Raw genomic sequence first — 27,040 nt, forward strand, 5'->3', positions numbered from 1 at the left:
ATATGCACTATCAGCCTGTGGCTAGATTGGAATCTTGGTGCAGGTTCTCGGCCAACAAGACTGACTGACCAAACTTTGATGTTGGGATTAAGCGCGTTGTTGGACCTTGCAGGTGATGAATTCGCCTTCCTGGAAGACAGGTCCAATTAACGCGAAGGTTATTCATGAAATTGTTACCCTTGAGAGCCTTGTGGTAATCGTGGTTCAGTTCGACCGAACATGTAATGGTCAGTTTTGAACCGCGAATTCAATCGATTGCACACCACTGCGCAACAGCGTAGCAGGAAATTTTTGCATTGCTAGTAGTTGTAAGCTCAATGAAACCAAAAACATTTCAAAAAGAATTGAAAACGACGCAGCACTTGCTGATTCTTAGTATTAATCATCAGTTCGAAACATCAAATGTTGACTCAGAGTTCGTTTTGAGAAAACGTTGGTCGCAAGACGCGCGGTGGTTGAATTATGCCAGATGGGGTTATTTTTCCAAATAATGCACAGCGACTCTGGATTGGATGGTAAAATCTTTCGCAAGTCCCGAGTTTTGTCAGTCTTTCGTACGGTTCCTTGACGTTGGCAGTGTTTATGTTTCTGTGGGTGGATATACTTCCCGGAGTAACGCTTCTGGACAGAACTTGAATTCTTAGGTATTCAGCGCTTTATGACATCAGTGGTAGTTTCTACAAAGCAAAAGCGAAACAAACACGAGTGTAGACATTTTATTCAGAAATTACATGTTTCGAGACAACTGATGTCATGCATGGCATTCATTGATTGCTATATTTCTGAACTTTCTCCTGAAATTACATAGCTTCAAATCTTACTTTCATGATTTTCTTGATTTTCCGTAACTTTGAGCAGAAATTGCCGCTAACAATTAACTCACCTACGATTCAGTCGATTTAGGCAATGAATTGTGCCGTAAAAAATACAAACTCTCCTCCATTTTTACTATCCCGTCTAGTTTCGACAAAACTTTTTACGCAAATTGGTTGCGAGTAAATTGAAAATTCATTTCGATTACTGACTGTTGAGTTCATTAGAAGTAGTCTTGCAAAGACAAGAGTCATGTTCAATAGGTAGACTAATAACCGAAGTCAAACGATGTGAGCGACTTTGAAGTAGGGATTACGGCTTACATTGCATAACACGAGTTTCCAAATTGGAATGAATCGAAGGCTCGAGGCGAATCTTGAATACTGACCGCCACACGATATCCCCACCGCCTTTAGCGAGCTCCTGTGCACCTCTCACTTCACACTCGAGTATCCTATCCGGTGATCGAAATAGTTGTGCGTAAGTCTCAGTCCAGTGGTACGCACAACTCGCGTGACAGTCGACGTTAATAGAACGGTAACTGTGTCTTCGATAAATGACACCAAGCTGAAGAATCGCAAAACGATAAACGAAAGAGGAACAGCACGCGCAATGGATATCAGTATTTGGTTTGTCTCGGCAGTTGTACTGCTGACATCGGTGGCAGGAAACGCCGGAGCAACGGGGTTGGAAATCGTTTATCAATGGAAATACCTGGACTGGGTACCGCCGAGTGTTCAATTGGTCGGGAATAACTTCACACTTGGAAACGCGTTTACCCAAGATGTTGACATCGATAGGAAGGGTCGTGTGTTTGTGACAAGTCCGAAGTGGCCGGAAGGTGTGCCAATAGTATTGTCAACTATCACCGACGTGAACGGACCAGGAGGTCCTCTGCTGGAACCTTATCCCGATTGGACGTGGCACAGATTCACCGACTGTAACAGTATTGTCACGGCTTACAGAATCGCGGTAAATATCGTAGTCGAAGCGTTCTTAGCGACTCGCTACCGAAGCTCGATAATTTCCACTAATGATGTACTTTTATGCTGGTTCCACGTTAGGATTAATAATCATAGATATGCATCTTCCAGGAGGGCGTGTGAACAAGAAATGTTCAAGGCTTTTGCAAATTATTCTAATAGATTTACTGTTAATAATTACCAGAGTAAAAGCCTTGGCTGGTTTTTTTCTCACACTACTCAATGTCTCTCATAGATTTCCGTATTTAAAGTTGACGAGGTGTGACTTGTTGATTAATTTGCTCTGAAAGAATTCTTGTGCACGAAACGTAAGCATTAAAAATGATCTTGAATGGATCAATAATTTGACGGAGTATTACGATACAGCATACATTTTTTACACTGTTATTGATAATGCACGAGTATGTCGTTCAAATTTCTACTCATGCTTTCGCGATCAGAAGCGTTGAGAAAAATATTAAATCTCACAGTGACGTAATAACCTCACGGTAGATTTCAAGGTAGTGAGAGGTAGTCCATTCATTTGTGATACTCACGATCTTGACACAGTTTTTTCTTATAAATCACCCACCACAATTTCTTGTTCATTCGTTATTTACTAGTTACATAATGAAAACACACTTTTAATTGACGCTCCATTATAATCGTTTCACAGCGTATTCCAACTGACATTGGATAACCATTAATATTCATAGAGTTCATTGCAGAAAACTAAAGTATTTTTCATGTTACAAAAGAGAAACAATTTATGCAAATTGCAAAATTATATTTGTATAATCATAAAAAATTTAAGATTCAAGAATTTCCAACTTGTTTTCACTTTGATTCTGTCTAAAGTTTGTTCTGTTCGTGTTACTTATTTACAATTGTAATAATTTCTGATAAAAATCAATATTTCTGGAAACTCAGAGGACCAAATATCAATAGATAGTGAACCAAAATTTTTTTTCATCACTGATTTTTTCCATGTAAGAACTCAAGTTTGAGAATCGTTTTCATAGAAAAAAAAAACACAAACAACCTTCCAATTCGATCGAAGCAGTACAATTGCACCCTGACGTTGGGCCAGTACAGTTTTCACATCGCATTTGTCAAGTCTCACAAAGAATTACGATTATATACCCTGCAATTCAGATCGATGAGTACAATCGACTGTGGGTGACAGACATCGGTAGAATCGGTGCGGAACGAGTATGCCCAACCAAGATCCTCGTGTTCGATCTGTTTACTGATCAGCTGATACACAAGTACGTGATCCCAGATGAACATACGTTGAATGGAGCTGCAGCTCTTGTGACGCCCATTGTTGACATCGGAGATAGTCCCATCGATACTTTTCTGTACATGGCGGATGTAGATGCAAATGGGATTGTGGTTTATGATTTCAAAAGCGATTATTCCTGGAGAATCAACAACACCCAAAGCAATGCATTCGGCCCGGATGACGAGGCTATGGAGATAACTATCGTTGATGATACTTTCAATTTGACTGACGGCACTTTGGGTATGTCACTATCACCTAAGGGATTTTGGAGCACCAGGTATGCCATGTTGAATTCAGTATTTTATCTTCTATTGAGGTAATTTTCAAATCGAATATTCTGCTTCAATTTTTAGTTAGTAGTAAAACAAACAAGTTCCCATTTTGCTTCCGAGCGGACAGAAGAACTCTACAGTACTAGACTGGTATTATTTACGATGGGAAACAATTGAGACGTGTTTTAAAATTTATAGATACCTTTACTTCAATTCATTGGCAAGCTACTATCAAAAGTTTACGGATACGGATTCATTGAAGCGAGCACAATACGAGGAACCTATCATTTTTCAATCGAAGAAACGGCGCCAAAGCCAAGCCGGTCCTCAGGCGACCTCGAGGAGAGGAATTTTATTCTTCCAGCTTGTACAACACACGGCACTCGCCTGCTGGAACATAGAGAAACCGTTCAAACCAGAGAACGTAGTTGTTTTAGCCCAGGACGAAGTGGCCTTGCAGTATATAAGCGGCATCAAGGTTATTGTCAACCACATTGGCGAAGAGGAGGTCTGGTTCAACACGAACAGGCTTCAAAAAACGATAAACAACAATCGTAACCCTGCCGAGACGAATTACAGAATAATAAAAGGAAAAGTTGACGACCTCGTCAGAGGTACGAATTGCGAATCGTCCGGTCCCCACACAAATTACCTGGATACATCATCTTGGCGTCGCATTTAATTCGCGTCCAGTTTATGCCTCGTATTTGTTCACGTCATCTCACAATATTACTATTGCCCATCAAACCCAGTAGAAAGTATTCTCTGACGTAAACTTGGGAGGAAGAATAAGCAGTGTTCAATATTTGGCTGATTGCGAATTAAATGCCGAATTCCGCCAGTAATAGACGTAAGCTTTTACAATTGTATAAATACGAACGTCGTACATCATTTTACCAACTAAGTCACTATGTTTAATTACATATTTGTGCTACATATTATATTATGTTTATCCAACGCAAACTCATGTGTGCTTCGTAATCCCCATTATTCAGATTGCTCGTCGATCTTAAAGGCGTTGACACGTACCTAAATCCAGTCGGTTCGCGGTACAAGATCGTCGAGAAGTGTAAAACTGAATTGGATGTTTCTCAGAAAGCCTTCTCGTATTGAGATCACTGTCAGCTACTGTATTCCTTTTGGTTAGACCCTTGAATTTTCTTACCGTAGACTTGTAGGTCAAGAGTTGCGAGGTATTACGTTGATTATGGCCCAAAAGGAGACTAATGTAACACAACTCGGCTCAAGGTTTGGCAGATCAATTTTTCCACGCGTAATATGTACGTTCGGACCGTTAAAGGGGTGAAAGAATTATTGGCGAGAGGGCAGCAGAGGCGGGGGAGGGATGCGCGTTAAATAAGCTCTCACGATCGTTCGTGGGTTGCATTTTAAAAAATCATTGTACTCGCAACAAAGAGAAACGAAGAAAAATCCGAGGATAAGGCTGCCTTTGCAGCAGGGTGAAGGACTGGAACTTGCCTGCCATTTTAACGTTCCTAAAGCTGTGCCACTTATTTTTTCAGCCGTGATCAGAGGTGATGATATTTTCCACGTTTTCTCCGTAAGGGGTAAGCGCTGGCAGTGACAGGTAACATGTAGCTAGCAGTTTAGTTAACCGTTTCATTGCAGCCTTTCGAAACGTAACGATGAAGCCTGGAGTTGACAGGCGTATTATGTCGACTGGGAATGTTTCGGCTCTTCTAGATATATACATATACAGTTTCAGAAACTTTGAATCGAGAACAATTTGAGAGTTTCACGAACCTCCTTGTTACGGAGTTATTGAAGTCAGCCAGCCTCTGAAAACAGGTAGGCAGCGATCTCGGGCGTTTATTTCAGCAAAATTATACCGAGCTGTTTCTTATTTCCACCCAATTCCGCGTGTGAGTAACGGCACCGGCACATTCATAGCCGACCCTCCCAAATCTGCCAGTTAACCTTAGCCATCCTTAGGGTCTTGGTGAAATACTACACCCAGCCTTAAATTTGCCCCACCCCCCCTCCCCCCCCATGTAATATCTAGGAATTGTCGTTAAAATAACTCTAGGCATAAAGTACACCCTAGCACTAATTGTAAGTGATACTGCTAGGTATGGGTTGCCGAGGGACGATGACATCCGAAACCCAGAACTGCGAACTGGCATGTTACATAACGTTTTACTCATCTTCTCCGGGTCAATTGCTTACCCTCGTCGATTCTCCCCATTCTCATTACGTTTTGCGGGACTATAATCCGTCCATGCGGACTACGCAATGGCCTAGGCAGCGGGTATTAGCCCGAAGGTATGTTAATTACATCAGCGTGGATGAAACGGTTCAAGGGCTCACGATGGGTCCACGCTCTCTGTCTTACCCTCCGCCCATTTAGTCCCTTCCCTTTCTTCCTACTCGGCCCTTCGAACCCTTTTGCCGAGTTCAGCCTCGTATGTTATTATTACACTCGCTGTTTTTAATCTGAGTTAATAGAGGGAATTCCGCGGAACGGTCCGGGTGTATTTTATGGGCTGTAGAGGGCTGCCGAGGGGACGACAAAACCGTAAAGGGTGGAGGGGATCGCTCGTCTGGAATTTAGATTTTTCACTTTACGCAGACGAAACGACTGAGCGTTGGTATATTAATCCCTGACGTATAATCCGAAACATAGATTTTATCCGAAACCTGAGAATAAGGTGTGCTTGCAGAGACTCTTGCTCTTCTTGCGATACGGCGAGCGATGCAACATTGTTCTTAGGCAGTTGCTCCCTTCAAGATCCGAACTGCAGCGCGCACATACTTTATACTAGTGACCATAAAGAAGAGTTCGTATATCTTTTCTTCCGGAAGGCAGTGTATAACAAAATCCCTCTGTACAGCCAGACCGCAGTAGTGACTGTACTACCGGCTGGGTATCAGTGCCAAACACTGGTAGTTATGTATATTAGGGGCAGTAAAACTGATGCAAATTTATTTCAAAATTCCACGCGGTTCTCGTAAAGTTGTTTTAAAACTACCCTCGTAAAACGATTTGAGATCTTTTCATGGGGGCAGCCGCGCAGGACGATACTTGAATTGTGTAACCTCATTTTGTTTCCGAACCTGAAAAGGATATCTTACTGCCTGGCAAAAAATTACTGGAATGCAAATTTTGTCCCAAAAAACTCCCAGAATCATCTATTTCTGGTATCTAGAGGTACTAATCTGCGGTAGAATGTTTTGCTCGCAGTCAATATTTGACAAGATAGTCTAAAACTACAAACCTACATAACTGTTGTCAGCAGCAGGTATTGTGAAATAAGAAACTTTCTAACTATCACATGCTCGGAGAAGTATATTTGTCTAATTACCACCACCACAGTATCTTGGTGTTCATAGATCGAGTATCACTTCGGTATTGAAACATGTGTTCACCGGTGTAACTGAAACATTCATGCTATCCATTTAATCGTTCATTCTGATCCCAGTATTCACGGCCGTATGCGGCTTTATACGTTTCTGCTCGTATAGTAAAACTGACTGGCATAATACATCCGTTGTGACTGGTACTCGAGGCGATTTGAACTGACGATCAGTATAAGCGCTTGTGAGGGTAATTCGGCGGTAAAGCGTCACCCGGGTATAGCGAGAGCAGCCTTGCTAATCCAACACAATGCTGGGAAATTGATATTCCGAGGCTGAGGTTCAAGCCCGTCCTCGAAACCGTGACAACTGACCGCTCTTGACCGCTCTCGACCATGCAGTCCCACTCGAAAGTTCTTGATAGATATCTTCCCGCGTCTGTAGTCGTTGGAATTTCACTGTTTCCTCGCCGAGTACCGGTCGGACAAACGGACGTCCGATTGGGTCCAGCATGCAATCGACCTGCACCGAAGATCCCCTACGGATCGGCTGATCTCTGCTGGCTCGATTTTCAGGCATACGCGTACATGCGGCAATGATCGGCCTGGTCGCCACCCTACCATTACCACTGCTGCTGTAACCGCACCACTGGCCCTCTCGCCATCCGCAGCCACTACGCATAGCTAGTGAAATAGCCAGTTGGTTAGACCAGGTAGATTACCCATTGACTCGGCCTGACAACTGCACTGCGCGCAGTCCTGCAGGTGACAACATACGATTACAGTCGTACCGTGTCTGCGTTACGTCTCTCTCTCTCTCTCTCTTTCGCTTTCTCTCTCTCTCTGTTACTCTTTTTTATTTCCTTCTTTTATAATCGGATGGTTATATCATGGTATCATTGAATATCTGTGGAATGTAACCAATGCTGAGACATTACCGATTTCGTTCGGCTAGGTGATGGAAATTATACCATCACTTGCGATCACAATGTGTAAATTTTACATAAATTTAGCTGGAATCAATGTTATTCTATCCTTTTGAGCTTTCTCCGGAGATGGTTCAGACGTATAAAAATCATTAGGCATTGACGAGTTTAAAGTAGCCTCGGCCAATACTTGAGTTACATAAAATTCAATATACACTCTTATACTGCATTTGTTACGAAACGTGTTAAAAATTGGTTTCGAATCTCGCTGTGAAGTTTCAATAAGTACTTTGAGATGCAGATGTGAAAGCAATAAAACAGCGCAAGGCAATTATCGAGAGTGAAAGCAAGCACCTTGTTTACCGATAAGGTTTGTTTAAACGGAACCGCTGACAAACATGGCTTGCGACGTAAGTTGGCGTCTCTGTTCACGGAGGGATTTCGAAATATACCGAAGACTTGGAAATCCCTGGTGAAGTATTAACGACTGGTAATATCAACTGCAATAAAGTTTCCTCGTATAGAAACTCGCTCGATCTTAAACCAAACTAAAAGTTGAATTCTCCGAAAGTCCATACACGTATAGGTATCAATATCAGCGAAAACAAATTTGATATTCATAGATACGATTTCTTACTTGATCCATCGACCTGAATATTATGCGGACTGGTATTAGCGGTTACATCATCGGGCACGTCTAGTTTCCTAGCGGTAGGTCTAATCTAGGCTCTGGTCCCGTCTCACTTTGGTGTTATTAAAATCATCGGTTCTGTTTCTCCATCAGACTCCGTATAGTGAAATGAATAGCGCAGAGTTGTATTACTTCAGAGGCGTGGTGGGAAAATAAGGCTGGACCGGCAAGCAGTAGCTCGCAAATGCATGGAAATGAATAGGCGTAAATATTACGTGTAGGTACCCGGTACGCCGAGTATTATGAAGTTCACTTTGTATGCAGGTCTCGTCGACTGAGCGGGAAAGTTGCAACCGCCTTCCCGCCTTTTCCAACCCTGCTAACTCCCACACACGCCCACCGCCTACTTATATCCACTTTACTTTTCTTCCCGAACCGTTAAGCCAACGAAAATTCCAACAAAATTCCAAATTCCAAGTGCATTTCAAGTGTACGTAATGACTACGAGTTTTGCTTAAAACGATACTCGAATCCCCCAACTTGTGTCTTCGAAATATTTCTGCGATCGCTTAAATTTACTGCCCTTCTGCAGGGGGTCTTTAATTGCCGGAAATCAGAGAATTTTGTTTTAAATCCAAACCATTTTGGGACGAATAGAAAAAAATGCTGTAATGGCTGTTTTACCAATGGTGAATATATACATATATTTGTTTTTTTTTCTTTGAGAAGCATAATATGCATTTACAATTAATGGTAAGTATTATGTTAGAATGTAATCGAACCCTGAAAATTATTGCGTGAAATTGCATTAATTTTTGTGGCTGGCCTGGTCTGGACGCAGACATGTAGAAATATTTTTCAACCAGAGGGTTCTGCTCAAATATTATCTTCGAGTATTACAGGACGCAATTGGGTGTGTTGCAAGTGGTAAAAATATCTGTTTACCCTCTTTGTGTAAACCGGTCTGGATTACGCGGTATGTGTGTTCGGGAAGAGTCAGAGGATGGGAAGACACACGAGTAATACCGTTTATCATCACTCTGATTACACTCAACCCTTGCCTTCGAAATCCAACATTCCGTTACAACGGAATTTTTCATTATCTCGACAAAGCATCACTCGAATGAGTCTAACTAAATTTTTCTTGTAACAGTAAGTTATCGTACCAACCATATTGTGAGCTGTAAAGATAAAGAAATGTGACAGATCCGTAACGAAAGAGTAATTGAAGGGTGCAGTGTGACTTCGGCCAATTAACAAAACATGTGACACTTTCGAGGCAAACAGCTGTTGCCTAGCAGAGAAAACAGCTGTTTATATTAGCACGAGGTGGAAAATGCTTTTAGGTTAAACAAACGTTACTTTATCTTTTCCCGGGTAGCACGTGTTGCCTTTCCCAGGCACTTGGCTTTCACGCCGTTCGGATTTCTGCAGGGGGGAATAAATCTAGCCTATGTATATGCCGAGAAGTCGAATGTCGAGTGGGCGCCGGAGGGAGAGAGGGATCACGGGTGGGACGGAGGGTGGTCAGGAGAGCGGGAGAGCGGGAGAGAGGGAGAGAGGGAGACACTAATTCGCTAATTGCACGAGGGACGAAGTAGCTGCGTGCCTCTCGACCCAACGACCTATCGACCCATCGACCGAATTCACTCGCTCCCTCTCCATGCTCCGTATATCTCACGCTCTCCCCGTCGCCCCCTTCACCCTCTCGCCGAATCTCCTCCCTGCCTCGGGGCTAACTTTCCCTCTTAGATTATTGCAGGGCGTAACTATTGGAGGGCAGCTCAAGATCCCTCTGACGGGAACGGTGTGACGATGTTGTTTTGTTTCAGGGTGTGATGAGCGACCGGCTGGCCGGGGGCGCCGCACACCTCCTCGGTCTGTTCTTCTTCTTGCCGTGTCCGCAACGCGAAATGTAACAACAACCAACTACCAACAACGAACTACCAACTATCTACCATTCTACTACTACCGAATACTACCTACTATCTACTGCTACCACTAAATGTGGTACGTCACTACTCTACCCTCCCTAGTCGGAGTATCTGGCAATGTTCCTTGTTCAATTTTTGTTTATTTACGTTTATTATGTTGTTATATACTGTCACGCTGTTCTTAGAGTCATCGTTGTCGATGTTATGTACAGCTGTAACGTCACGATCATACCCACATATACCTGCAAATTGTTTATTTAATTTTCTCTTCTCATCGTTTCTCATTTGTTTGTTGGAATATTCTATACATTGGGCACACGGATCGAATGGCGTATCGAAGTTACGTTGCTTGCTCAGGAAACATTATCTTACATGTATTTACAATCGCTTTATGTTACAAAAATGTTCCATGACATATACTGCAGTCTAGGTATGTGAAGGCAAATTTGGACGCAGTTGTGTTCGAATTCACTGGGCAGGCATCGCATTAAAATTGTTGAAACTTTCCAATGTTTCACTCTCAAGTTCCTTATCCGATTCTGATCTTTTATCATATGTTAACGGTTCACTTTTGCGATCTTGTTCGACACTTTCTGCTAATCATCAAGCACCCGATAAAAATCAGTATTGTATGTACCGTATTTCCGTGTGCTCTCGAACACGATTACGTATCATTCACGTTTGTATAAATAATTATTTTTATATGTATACGATAATGCAATCTGTACTATATAATCGTTATTGTTATTATTCTTAATATTATTATACTGTTTCAACTATCTACCTCAGTCTTCGCTGACTAAGTTCTGTTGTATATATATAACAATGTGACGTTTGTCGTTGGTTTAGTACGTTGGTTTATCGGTGTTCGATGTTGGCTGCTGTTGTTGGTTGTTGGGTGTTTAGTGGTCACTCTGTGTTGGTGCAGTTCCTACTTTTGTTTCCGTCCTTGAACCTGGCGGTCCTCTCAAACCTCACATCTCATACCTCTGACCTTCTCCGTCTTCAGCACCTATAACAAATGCCTCAGCAACCTCATTTGTGATTGTTATTTATAGAAGTTGTGCGATCGAATATTGTTTCCAATATTACGAACCCATGCATTGACAGACGTCGAAGAATTACTTCGAAATTCCGGCTTCCCACGCTTCGCAAGACTCGAAGCGAATACGCGTAGGTAGGTACACAATTATACGTACGCATGAGTTACATGTGCCAATTAAACTCAATACGCGGATTAAATGCAGTGCCTTTTTCAGCGTCATACAGCCGTTACGCGCTTGTTAAAATTTCACATTCGAAACGTCACGTAATAATAAACACGTGTACACAGACAACGTTTCGTTGTAGGGTTTAATTAATTAGCAAGTCAACTGATTCCGCTGTTTATGAATCCGTAAAACAGAGCTCCGCCTCGCGAGACTGTATTTAATTATCATGAAATACTCGATAAAACTTGTAATGAAAAAGGTAAAACAAATCCCCCACCGTTACACTCATTTAGCAGGTATACATGCACAGACAATCGGTGTTAATGAGTTCGCGTTCCGCGGGCGTTGTTGTTGTTGTTCCGGCGCGATGCCAGATTGCGCTTGAAACTTGGGTGGAAGGAAAAAAATTTTTACTCTCCGAGTATCGATATTGTTATGCAGGGGTCGTTCACACCGCGGTATCTTTGCACGTTCTCTCCCCGGAGAGGCAACATCACGTTTCGGGGTTTTTGGGGCTTAGACCGCCATTTGATTAGAGGGTCGCGCGGCGAATCATTCCCTTGCCAACTTCGTTATATCCCGTCTTTGTTCCCCCTATCTTTTTATCTTTCGTATACATATACATTATGTGTGTGTAAAACGTATATACTATACATACAGAACCGCTTTATACGCCGCGGAAAGCGAGTATAATTCCCGAGAGCGAATTGCCGCGAGATAAGATAGTAGCTTCCGAAATTCTATCACTCCGAATTCCGGCTCTCATTGTTTTATCACAATGAGAATTTTGAACAAAATTACACAAGGATCATTCAACCGCGCGGACTCGAACTTTTTCACCCTGCTGTCTCTCGCCTCGGACGGCATATACGTACATATATATACATATATATATATATATATACCTAAGGTGCAACGTAAGCTGGATATTGGAAATGCTTCTGCTCACCTGAGCTGTATTATTCGTTTCATTAGCATGGTAATGATAATTGCAACGGAAATCGATACCACTTTCCTATCCACCCTGCAATGGCATGTAACGACACCCACGTGGGATGTTACACCCGAGCGTCGCGACGTCGCGAGCGCCTGAAGATGCGTTCAGAACGTTCGCATTCCAAGACTCCTGTCCGTATAGAATAACTGGAATAGAAAGTGAAAGAAAAAAGGAGCCGCGAATAAAAATTGATGCTATTGCTATCCTGAACACGTACGCAGCTATTTTTCTCTCTGTCGAATTCCGAGCTTTCGGGATTTTCAGTGTGTTTCCTAAGCTTCGCCGGAGCTTTTTCACCCGATGGTTTTCAAACGGCTGACCTCACCGCGGCAGTCGTAACCGCGACTTTACACGTTCGTTCGTTCATGTTCACGCTTGCCTCCCTCCCTCGATCACCTTCAACAATTTGCTCCTCTCTCACCCCCGCAGTGACGTCCTCTTACCCTTGCATCCACGGCACGACTCACCCCTTCACGAACATTTATACGCACAGCTACTCCGTTTCGCCTCCGAACAATATTAAAAAGTAATTGGATTTCGATCTCGTTGTTGCCGGTTCGGTAAACTGATGGCACATGCTTCGTATGCTTCGTCGCAAACCGGAATAACGGAATGTCGTTAAAGTTAATTGTCACATAATTACCAGGGTGCTGTTGATAAAAAGTATCTCCGCTCCGGCCAATTGCCAATGGCTGGTGTACCTATGTATATGTATATATCTATATAAATCCCGTTTCACTTTGATAAGCTTCGATCGTCAAGATATTGTGCAAGTTGAATAAAAAGTTTCGTGTGATAATTACGTAAGAAGAGAAGTCATAAGAACGATTGAGTATTAGATCTGCCAAACTTGGTAAATAACTTATGCGTCCGAATTTTGTATTCATTCAAATCAGACATTTATTCAGATTGTCGGATACACGCGACGATGTCCTCGATCGGATTTCCGAAAAGCTATACATATAGATCTGTGCGAATCGACATAACCAGTGAACGATAACCGTATAGAAGAGACGGAGGAAGGACGAATATCATTACGACTATCGTAATGTAAAATCGAGCGATTCACGTGGAGTCTGTGTTAGTTATCGCTATTTAGTCCGTTCCGTTCTCCGTCCTTAATTAATTAACGCCGGCTGAATAATAATTATCGAAATGAAAGATGGTATCTGTAGCTTATTTATTGGATCAGTGATATCGGGTAGGTAGCCTGTTCGAGTTCGCTTCCTCGCTCGTTCGCCGGTTCGTCCGCGTGCCCGAGCAGCGATAGCATATCTAAACGCGACTCCCTAATTGATTCATAAATTAATTTGCTCTACGTTGCGAATATTTACGGGTTTTAATTACACTTTGCCATTATCTGGTTTTATGTCTCCCCCGTGGTGCAAACGCAAATGTGACCCCATGGGCGCGATGGGCGCGGTTCCAGGGCATCGCTGATGTCTTCCTGCTTCACGGCCTGAGCGCATTTTCTAACCGACATCACGCGCGCCGCCATTAGCGATTGACGGCGATCCGACCCTAGGTAGATCCTAATCTCTTCCCTGGACGTCTCTTTCGACTCGGGTTCTACTACAGCGGGCAGTTACGAATTCATTCTTAGTACCTGGTCGAGCGAGCGGAAGTACGGATGATTAAATTCATAAATCTACATGATATAATGCGCTGAATATCGGTGCTTTGAACTGTTGCTACCGAAATTTTGTTTTCACACACTTCAGATTTCGAACCGATCCACAATCTTCGTCAAACTGTTTGACGAAATATTTGTACACGCAATTTTTTTGTAAGAAGCGTCATGTCATGGGGAAACAGAATCTCGATGTCTGTACATTCCAGAAAAGTCGAATGAATTTTCCAAACGTTAAAATCTTCGGTTTTCGAACTAATTGCGTGTCACGATCTGAACCGAGACCTTGAATGAGACACGAAGGATTAGATTATCTGTATAAAGATTCGTTTATGAAATCTTCATACACTCTGCCATCAATATTGAGCATAAACATACACACTGAAAGTAACTAAGACATCAGGCACACTAAGCCCGTGTTATTCCGCCTTATCGTGGCGAAAATATTTTGATCTTGCGATCGTTACCGGTGAACTCTAGCTGCCTGGATGTCAGTCTGTGTCTGGAAACGGGGCGGGATGCTCTCTGCGAGTGATTTATTATCGCGAAGTATCCGTATAATACGCATATTACGCAGGTGCGATTCGTGAGAATGGTTTATCAGATACAGTGATGCAGTTTCGTGCGTGACAGTGACGTCGTGCTGAGATAGTTAATCAAAATAGGTGTGATCATGTGAATGTGCTAGTCTGAATTACAGAAGCAAATCACCATTTTATGAAGCCGAAGCTAGCAGCAGAGTTAGCAGCCAAACGTGTTAAACTTTTTGGAAATAGAAAAATGCAGTTCAGATTTACTCTCGTAATTCTAGTAATATCACAAAATATTGATTTGTGGACTTCGTTACCTTATTTCGAATGAATGTTAGAACGTTTGGCTGCTAATTCCGGCTGCTACTTTTAGCCCTGTCACTATTTTGCACATCGGATTGTGATTTTGATCAATAATCGATTCAACATTTGTTTATTGATAGTTTCATTGGAATTCTTCTCGCGTACCATATTGTGTCTTTGATTCGAAATTTGAATTTTTTTACTGATTCACTTGATCGTTTCTCAAGATTGTCACGGTATATTTCCAATAAATTGTGATTATTCAAGCCCAGTGATAGTGCATGTGGTTCACAATAGACTGAATGAGATAGATTTCATCGTACGACACTCAACTTCTCACCTACGCTACGATGGAGCACGGATCTTTTCGAGGTAAAATACAACTTGTAATATTTAATTTGTTATTTAATCCTCAATAATTTAGCGGGAATAGATTTATCACAGAAAATGACGCGTCGTTTACTGCATTACTTGTAAATAGTAATGTATCAATATTGTCCGCATTGGAAGCGAGGAGAATTTCAAGCACAAGCGTTTATTTTAGTAACTTTCTGGGCACTTTATTGTTCATTTGTCATTATTTATCCCTGTGATCGGTTTACCTCATGCGGTTGAAATTATTATTAAATGTTTTGGATCCATGTGAAAGATTGCTTGTCAAATACATGGCTGTGTATATTTGTAGATCAATCATCGAGATGATTTAAACATACGTACATGTAGTACGAAAAAAACAGCGAACAGGACATTGTTTTTTCGTCAGAGGATGATCGCTGGTTATGTTGTATCTGTTTACCGGTTAGCTGCGATCTGGGTAGGGAGTTTATCCAAAAGTTTACGCGATATTTATTATATCCGAGTTCGTGAGAAGAGTATAAGGGCCACGCATACTGAGTAATTCGGCGCGAAGCCAAGAGAAAAAAAGTACGATAATTTATTAATTTGCCGGGTGCGTTTTTGGGTCAGAATCATATCCAGGCAGAATACTCGCTGGCAAGGTTCCCAAATGAATGGAAAAAAGAGAGGAAAAATGACGGAAGAAAAAAAGAGAATATCATGTTTCTGCAAGCTCAGCAGTTTGAGGAAGCTAGTACCCTTCTAGGGATGATATGACGTAAACAAATAAATAAAACGAGCCATAAGTGAGTCAGACGTATAATATATGTACATGAAACATTCAAGCATCGCGTGAAGGGTGAAATATTTTAAGTATATTTTGACCCGCGCATGATGCGGAGGCGAAACGATTCACCGTAACAGACATATAATCCGTGGATAAAAGCTCGCGCTTGTGTAACGTAGGTGTAGAAAAACCGTTGCCCTATCCACCCGCCGCCGTCACAGACTGGGAAACGAGTTTCAGTTGAAAATGCATTATGCTATTGGCAAAGCCGGCCGGCACTTTGGCAAGCCGATCTGTTTAAACATGTATTTCCTCGGATATCTGCGTATATTTTTGACAAAATATTCAGCGTCTATGTAAACGGCTTGTTCGGAGGGATTCGATTTGGGTGTATAAAATTCTGCGCGATTTATTCGACTTCAAAGTCTAGAAACTTGAAAGTTTTATCGCTCCAATCCCGAAGTTTCGTAAAGTTATTCAACGTTTACCATCTAATAAGGTAATGGTTCGCCTAATTCATTGATATCGCGGAGCCGAACGTGAGCAAATGGAATTAAAACGTAGCGCACAAACATTCTCGCGCATGCAGCACTGCTGCAGCTTCGACGATTCCGGGGAAAATAAGCTAGTGTTCGTTATTTCGATAATCCGATTTTCAAACTTCTGCTCTGCAGCGAAAGTTCGCCGAATTCCTTGAAAAAACACACCTCCGTCTAAGCTCTTACGATTTTCAGTCCGAAATGGCACTCAGTAGGGAAGCGAATGCAAATCGAATATGACGAATGTCTAGGCTGTAACACACGTACCGAGTTGTAGTCGGTACCTGCACAGTAGCTGCTGTAAAATTTAATATATCCCGTATTCAGCTTTCCAGCTATGCACATCTATGCATTCATGTGCCTTTATATATCCGAGCCTTATTGGTTATTGAATTTTCATGCTTCGCCGTCGATGTACATATTCGCATATAATATGTACAGGTATATGCATGCAGTGTGCCGGAGCGTTGGTGCAGGCGAGATATCCGAGGATCTAGGCTATCAACGATATGTTTAAATCATAGGGACACACGTCTGACTATTGTGATTCGGAATATACAATCCTCCTGTTATATCATACCGGCAGAGTACGTTACAACGCAGGGCATCGTATCGTGCGAAAAATGTAAACAAAATTGCGCGTGATCGTATTCATTCAATTATCCGAAATGACCGGGAGCGAAGAAACAACGGTTGTAAAACCGATTATACAGCATTGAACAATGCGTTGGTCGAAGGGACGGGTAAGAAGAAATTTGTACCGGAATTGGAAGGCGTGGGAGAGAACATGAGGGAAGGGAGTGACGGAACGAAACTGAGCGTATAATGTTAGGGAAAAAGTGATTCCTTAACAAATATTGATGAGGGGAAAACTGTTACGATGATTCAATTCCAGCGTGGGAGTCCTTTTCGTTTCGGGCATAAGATTAATGACTCGGGATAAAGGGAATCGAAGGAAAATTTTTCCATCGCGGCCTGTTAAATCGAGCGAAAAAATAAGAATACATTTGATAGAAATCTACCCTGGCTGCCTGCTCGAAGAGGGCGATGTATTATGTATACGGGATGAAATGGAATATAGAGAAGGAAGGAAAGCCTTCGCATATCGGGGCCTCTGAACCAATAGGGCGGCGTAATAGTTTCGTCGAGCTCGCCCGATGCTGTCGGACAGTGATCTATGCCTCGAAAAAACCAAAATTCCTCAATTTCTTTCTCCAATTACACGTTATATGTATAATCTCACCAGAGGGTAGTGCATGCGAATATTGCCAATGGCAACAGGAAATAATTAGCTACTCGATGATTATATCCGAAATCGTATCGAATCGCGTACCCGCGCATGATGACGATTCAAAATTCAAATTGTTTTTGCCTGCGGCATCTTTTCGTTTTTAGTTTAATCGTGAATACGAAATTTTCAAACCTGCATACACTTAACTCCCAGTTTTAACTTCCCATGGTAGTGAATTTCGCCAAGGGGGAATCAGGCAAAATTGTTATCCCTGCCTTCTGGCATTGATTTCGCGGTATCGCCACTTGCACAAAATCCGTAAATTTTGAGTAGGTACGTGCTCACAATAAATGCCAATTTATGCATATAATGGAAACTTATCGCTGTTGCGGTGCAACCCGGCTACATACATGCTAATTTGAACTAGCAGAGTTGCACTGCATTGTGAGCATTATAAATTCTCACAGCCTCGGGCCTCTCTAGGCATAATTATTTCGGAAATGAAAATCACTATTGTCTGTGTATGTGTTTGTTAAATATCGTATACTGGATACACATTTCATTTTTTAGGGATCTCGAACATTCGATTTTCACAAAAAAAATAAATAAATAAAAATATACGATTTATTTGCAATTGTCTTATTTATTGAATAGAATAGAACGAGTTAAAAATCATTGCGTATATAAACACATATAATGCGATATATGTTTACGTCCTCACATACATACGGCCATGTAGCTGCTTGATATCGGATATTTAGATTGATCGAACATGAACGTGAATGAAAATTGACTAAATTCCTGGGGAAATTCTTGATCTCCATAAATGGAATACCGATAATGTATGCGACGGAATATAATCCCGTTGAATGCGGTGAAACGCAATGATTCGCCAGTGAAATCACATGACTGCTTTTGCTCCCCGCACACAGACACTTTGTACAAGGCTATAATTACTTTATACGTTTATGGATCTCTACGTTCTTCGGTCTACACGTTCGCATTCATCTCTGCATTCGTATCCGCCACACCAATGCTTCTTCACCTACACCGCGTTACGTTATACATATACGTATATCATATGAATTTGACTACGAATTGTTTGGAAATGGCGGACGTAATTGCAATATGACGCAGCTATGAAGTACGTTTAATTATACCGGAAACTAGCGTCAGGCACATTAGGAAGAAGACTAGTTCAATCGCTTATGTACTGAAATATCTATTTCTTATCGTGTTTAAAATAATGAATATACGTTTGTTTGAGACAAGCTTTTTTCTGAAATCCGAAAACTTGACTTTGAATTATCTGCAGTGTATATTTCACTGTCACAGTTATAAACCAATTTTACACTTTTGAACAGTTCTATTATAGCAGAACATTTTTGACAGCACTGTCAACTTATCCATATCCGCACACAACTGCTGACGTTGCAATGAACATAAGTATATCGTAATATTTACTCGTTTCACTGACTAATCAAGTATGCATGGCAATTTGGAGAAACTGTTTTCACTCGGCATGTTCCTTGTCAGATCGACGTAGAAGTGGGTCAGCCGCGCAGAGCTTTTTTCACGTGTGTATGCGAGTGTGTAAGAGCTTCATCCTTGAAGTGGCCAAATGGAATGACAAACGAGCCTGCGCCAAGGGGGGGGCTTCAGGCAATCTCGTATCCTACTTTACAACCCGATGCAATTGCGAAAATAGTGCCGTGGTGGAGATGAGGAAACGCCCGGGCAGAATCTGCGCCGTTTATCGGGGTAACGACGAAAACGAGGCGCGGGTTAACGTGTCGCGAGTTTAGCCGGCAGGACACAGAACGCCGATCCGAGTTCGGTTCGTTCGAGCAAAGCCATTGGCTTAAATCGAATTCTGGGGTATACCTTAGGAGCTGAAACGGCGATGGCGGAAAGATTCGAAGCCAAGTTACACAATAACGACAATATTTGACACACGTAATGCGAGTGTATATTGAACGGCGATGGCACAAATGCATCGCTCACGCGAGCATCGCGAATTACCGGAAATACGGTTCGTGAATCGATAACGCGATAGGTGGATGGCGTGGCTGCTCTGCTTCTGCATTTCGGTATTGCTGCTGTCTCTCTCTCTCTCTCTCTCTCAACTGAACAATGATATTTAAGTACCCACCACCCAAATTTTGCTGCGCCCGTGTGAGAAACGTTGCAAGAGTCAACTCATTATACCCACACTTACCTGAAAAACATCTTCTTGCACACAAACCTGCAAAAACAATTTATTGCGTTGGAATAAATTTTGTTCGAATAACATTTTTTTTTCATCGTTTACACTAATATATTTCGTTTTCTACATAACGATTTAGCACGCATCTTTACGATTCTTAGCGTGTTAACTTCGATGAGGTACGAGGTGGAAGTTGGTCACGTTAATATAAGAATAATATTGGCGAACCGTTACTATTTTCAAAATAATCCATGACTATTGAGGTGAGTCGAATCTGCAAAACGTGCGCATGATTGATTGCTTCGTCACAATGAATCACAGAATCCTAAAGATAATTCTGAAATTTCACGATACGATTTTTGTTCTATATGAACATGATTGAAATGTACGTTTTGAACTTTAACCTCACGATGATTAGCAAGAGATTTTCTTCGTCATATGAATTAATAAGTTATACCCAGTGTACCAATCATGTGAATCCTGTGAATAAAAAATCACTGAGAAGATCATTACAGAGTACGAATTGGATGAAGGAACGATGGTTGAAAATTATTCGCGAATGAGGGACGTAGGAAAGGGTAAGAGGAGAAAACAAAGAGGGGAGAAAGGAGGAACGGGGAATGCAGAGGATAGAGGGGTGTAAATGACGTCGACGAGGATATGGATAATTAATTTCCTTTGTCGAGGCAGCCGAGAGATGCGAGATGCGTGCCACTGACAGGACCGACGACCTCGCGACTACTGCACAATAATTTTGCCCGCTGGAGGCGGCGGCGTGGCAGCCGGGAGTATAAAGCGGGACCGTCGCAAACAGAAACGCGTGCTTGCGCAATGAACGAAGAATCGCGTCATCGAAGTTGCGGGGATCTTGTCGATGAGAAAAATCGCGTGAAAATCGCTCCTTGAAACCCCTTTCGTTTTTAAGCCATGCAGCGCCGAGCCGAACTTGATCGGATATAATATAATTGTGCCAAGTTACACGGGATCTTTGGCTCGGGCGCAGCTTTTACTGCTGCAAAACTTTTGAATAACTTTTCTTCAAAATTGACTCTACCTTGCGCTTCGGCAAGAGTTTCTGTACCTGTAAACGCGCGGGGGAAACTTTTCGCCCGGTTTTCAATCTAGACGCTCCAATTCAATGCCCAGCTTTTCTTCAATTCTTTACGTCTTTGTTGATCAGGTTATATTGGTATAATTGGTAATATAATGCTCACTCAGCTCTGTGGAATATGGCTTGAGATCTAAGGCGGATCGCGAAGAATTATAAAGAGATTGGTTTCCGGGAAACGGTCAAGCCACTTATCACCGAATCGTAGAATTTATTGACTTGAAACGTAATTTGCATGTGCATCACGGGTTGATGAACAGTCAAAACGATTCATTTGCGAATATTCTGATGAAGCATGCGGACACATCGCAAGAAAGTATACCGAGAAATTATATAGCATGGGTACAGTGTGAACGATCAAATTAAAATCAACAAATCATTTACAGCTACAAATATTTTGCACTTAAAGTAAATTGATTGTAATTGAAATACAGTAAAAATAGAATGCATAATATTTGCCAATAAAGTTCACGTAATGACACATTGATTTTTATTTGCTAACAATAGTTCTAAGCGTACAGATTTTGCGTGTCATGATCTGGTTTAAAATTTGTTCAGCTTATTCCGTTACTTGGTGTGAAATTTTTTCACGAATCGTGTGATTTGCTAATACAAATTTTCTCGAGGTCGTTGGCCTTTTTATAAGTATGGCATATAACTAATGCAATCCAGTGTCTTTTTTCGTTGAAATTTTCCCGTTGAATTCTTCGTCGGGTTGACGACTGAACCACGAAAAGACGGGTAAATGGCTCAGAATTGGACGTCCTGCAAGATGCAAGAGGATGGGCAATGATCGCCAAGACGATTTTCGTGGGTGGTTTTCGTGTTTTCGGATAAAAAGAAATTTCCTGTTCAAACCGAAGACTGGAATCCTTGATATCAGTTACTGATATCTCAACCAGTTAGAAATAGTTTCGATGAAAAACGAGCATAGACCAAAACTATGTAATCGGGAATCGAACTTGCGTCGTAATTTAGAAAATCAATTACATTCGAGCTTCTGATTCGTACTACCAAACTTTATACATCTAAGTGATTTATCCTGGATGCACGAAGCTGCTTCATCTTTGTGAAAAAAAAAAAAAAAAATAGCAGCATAATATGTAAAGCCACAGCGAGAACTGGGTGCATCGAAAATTCAATTATTATATTTTATTCATCATACGAGTGAGCCTGATAAAAAATGACCTACTCAAATGCATGCAGGGGCATGCGGTACTTTCAAAACATTTTTATACGGAAGCGAAAAACCAGATGTCTGAAATACTTGATCACATCATTGTTCCAAAATATTTTCGGCGATCCAGTTAGGATGCACATGTTTCTGATATCCATTTAACATTCTAAATTAAGCGAATGTAAAATTTACCGATTCATAGTGAAAATCCGAGATGCAGTTTTCAACGGAAAGATTTCTAGCTCGTACTTCTTTTCATAATACTGACGCGTCTGAATGAGATGTATCGTACTTTTATTTTTCATAATCGTCTTTTTATTCCGTGCACCGTCTGGCAATTTCAATCTACCTTCCGATTATTTTATGCCCTATGAAAGTTCGGTTTCGCGTAGTTTTCTCAGCGAGTTTGAATGCAACACCGCCGGGAGCTTATTGCGAATCGTATATAGGAACGAGCCTGTGATGAGATTCCACTATACATGTAATCCTCCAGGGTGAGAATAAAGCGGGATACTTGTTGTTTGCTCCGGCAAATTCTTTTGTACGTTGTTGTTGAAACCAATTGAAATACGGTTCAGCTGAGAAAATTAGCAAAGAAAAGAGAGACGAGAGACGGGTATATATAAACGAGCGAATAAGAAGCATCGGCGGAATTGTCGTTAACGAAAGTCATTGTGTTAAGAGACTGCTCTGCGCCACAGCAGCGTGTACTTTTCTTTTCCACTTCCGCGCGGCCAATCTCTCGCTTTCTCCTCTCTCCTCTCTCCTCTCTCCTCTCTCCTCTCTCCTGATAACCTCGATCCCGTTGGATGCGTGTCGCGGTCCAGACGGTAGGGATATGCCACGGAGATGGAGATGGAGATTGGGATGAAGATGGAAGCAGAGTGTAAGAAGCGGTCGAAACGGGAAAAGAATTTCGAAGATGCAGAGAGTTAGGAAGGACGCGGATGGGAAACGAGCGGCCATGTAAACCGGAATGAATCTCACAGCGGCACGTGGCTTGGCCAGGATCCACACCCCCTCCTCACCCCAGTGCAACCCCAACCCCAGGTCGAACCGCCCTCCCTCGCGTTCTGCAAGCTTTTTATGTTGAGAATTTAAATTAGATACAACCACTCTCCATCCACAGCCACTGAAACCCACCGTGCCTACTGAATCAGCCCTGCAGCAGGAATACCTACCTACTTCCTTATTTTACAGAGGTTTACTTAATAGTGTTATTTTCTTTGTCTCCTACCTCGGATAAGAAATTTAATATTTATGCATTATTCAGAGCGTGCCGGCGCCCTTTGGAATATATATTTACGCAAATTTCTTGTTTGGATTGTTCGCGTTAATGACGCTACGAGCTAGTTATTCTAATATATATATATAGGTAAGGCCAATGAGTTGATCCTTGGGAATAACAATTAAGTCGCTTTGAAGATCTGACTTTCTTTCTCCCGTCTGAATAATCCCTAGGGGTGAAACTTGTCGTTACATCGCAGCCTTCGTCCTCTTACCGCAAACAATATCAATCCCGCAATGGGTTCTCAGCCACGAGGAGGAAGTTCGTGAAAACAAGTTATTCCCTCATTGTTAGTGATTTGCAATGGCTCATTATCCAGGCAATTAGTAGTTTGTGTAATGAATTTAAGTGTTTCCGCTCGGAATTAGCATGCTAACTGCTCTGTCTCTATCTCTCACTCTCGTCCTCGCTCTCTCACACTACCTCACCCTGTCTCCGCCCCCAAACTCTGCACCCTGCACGGCGTTGGGGAAGCGTTGCAATTCACGCCACGCTAAACTAGGTTCAAGCGTAGCCCGCTTGCATTCAGAGCAGCTCTCAAATAATTGATTTCATACGAGCCTCGTCGTTAGTCAAACGAGAAATCGGGTAGCTAGAGTGGAGAAGGTTATTCATCTTCCACAATCAAGCAGACGGTTACCCACACTTTGAAGTCTCGAATCTTTGATTTCACGAGTGGTCAAAAAATAATTTAGCCGAAAGGAAACTGGGAAATTGGGTATCTAAAAGACAGAAAAAAGTTCTGTTGATATAACTAATCGTATCAATCAGTTGTGCGAAAAGTGATACATGTAACAGGGCCGAAAGGCGTTGGCTAACACAAATTTGTCACACTATCGGAGCATTTTTTAATGCATCACAAAACCTGCGAGTTGGAAAACGTTCATACTTCAATTCTGCGATACCTAGCTGCAAGCTAACTTACAAATGATTTTTCAAACATCCGTAAGCCGATCAGTAATAAAGAAGAAGAAGAAAAAAAAAAAAAAAAACTGTTAAGGCGAGTTTTATCTCGAGTTGATATTATACAGCGAGTCGCCCAACAGCCGTATAAGAGTTTTGATCTCCTCCGAGATTTATGAGCCTCTATATGAAAGGTGTTTCCAAAAACGAGACGATAGCACACATTTTCGTGTACATAAAGGATCGAGGGGTAGAGGAGGAGAAGAAGGATAGTAAAAAAATTCTAAATAACGGTAAATTCCAGACGGTACACAATATCTCGCTGATATTCCGATATATTGGTGCCCGTATCGATGTTTGCCAAAGCGAGAGGCAGTCCGGGGTGGGGGTGAGGTGCAAACAAGAAAGGAGAATACCTCGCGCCACGCCATGATTCCATACCATACCATGGCATGCCATGCCCAAGAACCAGGGAGACCCGGTTCTCGGATGGAGAGTGGAGGGTGCAGGGTGCTAAGGGTGGAGTGTGCACAGCGGAACATACACACTAGCTAGTCGATGTGATTGGCCTTGTGCCAGAGACCTCTAACGACGCTTTCCGAAGGAGGGGAATCCGACTCCGACTTCGTCGCCCGCCGTCGCCGTTAGACGTCGACCTCGAACAGCCGCCTACCCGTGGAAGATACGTTGGGACTCCCCGGAACTTCGGGAACCTCCAGCGAGTGACGTGGTGAAGCAATGTTCCCGCTATCACATTTTGGCGCTCCTTCCACCCTTCGCCATCCACTATCGCTATCACTCCTCTCATCGACGTCGCTCTCTGATCTTTGCCTTACTTTACTCGCTTTCGCTAATGAAACGTAATAATAGCTAACAGGACTTACTCGTTGTGACACTGAATGAGCTGAGGCAAAGGTCTTGGATTACGGTGCGAGAATTTTCTTACATGAATTCACGTAGAGCGTGTGATCTATGTGTCGAACAACCTCAATGTAGAATCACTCGGGATTGGTGAATTCTCCAACTTCCTTGCAGTATATTCTACCAATCGACTTTCAGCGATGTACTTCTGTTATCCAAAGGGACCGTGACAGTGTTACATTGTCAAGTGTGTACTACAGGGCTCTGTCCTCTATTCGGCAACCATGATCGAGTACTTTTTATGAACCGTAATTAACATGGATGATATTTTCTAGCACCACTTGTAAAACACATGAATCCTCAATCCAGATATTTTTGGACTTTTCTCACGTATGTTATACCGGCTTATATTATCTTCTGATACACTCACGCCTTAGCACGATGAACTCAAAGATTACACCAAAGAAGAGGTACTGCTGTGTTGTAATGGTACTGGTACAGACTAATGAATTATTCAATCTTGGAAGGTGAGCAATGAATTTTGAGGCGGAATGAAGATGTTTCACAATCGGCGAGAAGTCGCTGCGTGTAAAAAGTTTCCAAATTTACTCCTCATTTCGTTGCATTAACCGAGGTGTTTTCTGTACAGCAACCGTTTAGCGTTCGTCTATATCGTTTCAATTCACGGTGTACCTAAAACGGGAAATGCTCTCCCAACTACCAGGAGTAAGCACGTTCGTTTATCCTTGCCAACGTCGGCACCAACTCACCCCAGAAACGGAAAGGCCCTCTTTGCGATGCGTCGAGCGTTTTGGCACATAAAGCTCGTTAAATCCACCAGCCACGTAAAAGGGGGAAATTAGTATTGAGAAGAGCGGATGCTGCCGGATTCGACCGGCGAGGATTTTTGTAATTAATACGACAAAGTTTGAGGGACTTTTTGCGAGGCATGAGTCGTCCCGTTTCCTCACTTCTCACTTCCCTTTCCACCGTAAATAGTCCTCACTTCCTCCCTCTTGTTTTCTCGTATATTCCACTCTCTCTCTCTCTCTCGCGAGGATACCGCCTTGAATTCTGATGATCAAGATGTTTCTCGATACATTGCATCACGGTAAAAAGTTTTAAAACCAAGGCAAGTCACGCGAGGATATTAATCCGGGAAAGTCTTTACCGTTGCACGTTAATAATACTTATGGGGCGACTGATTGTATTGAAAGGGAGAGAAAAAAAATATTATAACCTCCGTCACGTCTCGATGTTCGGAGATTCCATGATACTGAAGGCGATGCTGCGAATCGACGTGGCTGGGCCAGACATCTTTTATTGGAACTATAACACAGCCCCTCGCGTCTGCCTATTGTTCGAACTCTTTCACCAGCCGGTGCTCTCATTTAATATTTTTTTCTCTGCCTCCGTAAATCATCCCCGTATGATATTTGGGGTGGGATAAATTAATCGCCAAAAAGTTATCCAAGCATTGATCTCTGGATGTTTGTCATCTTTTCGGAATAAATCTAATCACAGTTATTCGATACCAAAGATCAATTTGTCCAGATTGCAAGTCTGGGATTCAAAATTAACAATTTTTGATCCAATTACAAAAGTGGCAACCGAATGAGTGGAAGAAAATCGAAAAACGAGAGCCAATCACCTGACTGTCGTCAAATTCTTCTCGCACTTTACAGAAGAATTCAACTTGCCAATAAAAATCATAAATCAGTCTTGCAGATTTGTCTTTATCGACAATCAAAGAACGGAGCGAAATATCATTACTCTGTCGGAGAATAGAGTAAGCG

At 42.2% G+C, this 27,040-nt stretch overlaps 2 protein-coding genes across 9 annotated transcripts in view; both read left to right on the plus strand.

Moving 5' to 3' along the window:
- Positions 1–27,040, plus strand: part of LOC124177183 (CUGBP Elav-like family member 4) — a 528,908-nt gene that overhangs the window by 135,544 nt on the left and 366,324 nt on the right. Inside the window, exons 1-2 of one of the 8 annotated variants that reach the window (XM_046559294.1) lie at positions 14,499–14,640; positions 14,949–15,180. The exons of the other annotated variants lie outside the window; for them this stretch is intronic. The gene's annotated coding sequence lies outside the window, so the exon portion shown is untranslated. Of the gene's footprint in view, positions 1–14,498; positions 14,641–14,948; positions 15,181–27,040 lie in introns of those variants that run through there. 8 annotated transcript variants of the gene reach the window in all.
- LOC124177184 (major royal jelly protein 1-like) lies at positions 1,263–4,289 on the plus strand. Its single transcript, XM_046559301.1, has 3 exons — positions 1,263–1,785; positions 2,931–3,337; positions 3,531–4,289. The coding sequence occupies exons 1-3, from the start codon at positions 1,426–1,428 to the stop codon at positions 4,012–4,014; spliced, it is 1,251 nt and encodes a 416-aa protein (XP_046415257.1). The 5' UTR covers positions 1,263–1,425; the 3' UTR covers positions 4,015–4,289.

Source organism: Neodiprion fabricii, chromosome 3 (genome assembly GCF_021155785.1).
Source record: "Neodiprion fabricii isolate iyNeoFabr1 chromosome 3, iyNeoFabr1.1, whole genome shotgun sequence".
Classification (NCBI taxonomy): domain Eukaryota; kingdom Metazoa; phylum Arthropoda; class Insecta; order Hymenoptera; family Diprionidae; genus Neodiprion; species Neodiprion fabricii.

Bases quoted from the DNA above. Each gene is read 5' to 3' on its own strand.
- LOC124177184 (XM_046559301.1), top strand. From the start codon at position 1,426: ATGGATATCAGTATTTGGTTTGTCTCGGCAGTTGTACTGCTGACATCG. The intron at 1,786-2,930 runs GTAAATATCGTA...CCTGCAATTCAG, and splicing joins TCACGGCTTACAGAATCGCG to ATCGATGAGTACAATCGACT. The intron at 3,338-3,530 runs GTATGCCATGTT...TAAAATTTATAG, and splicing joins AAGGGATTTTGGAGCACCAG to ATACCTTTACTTCAATTCAT.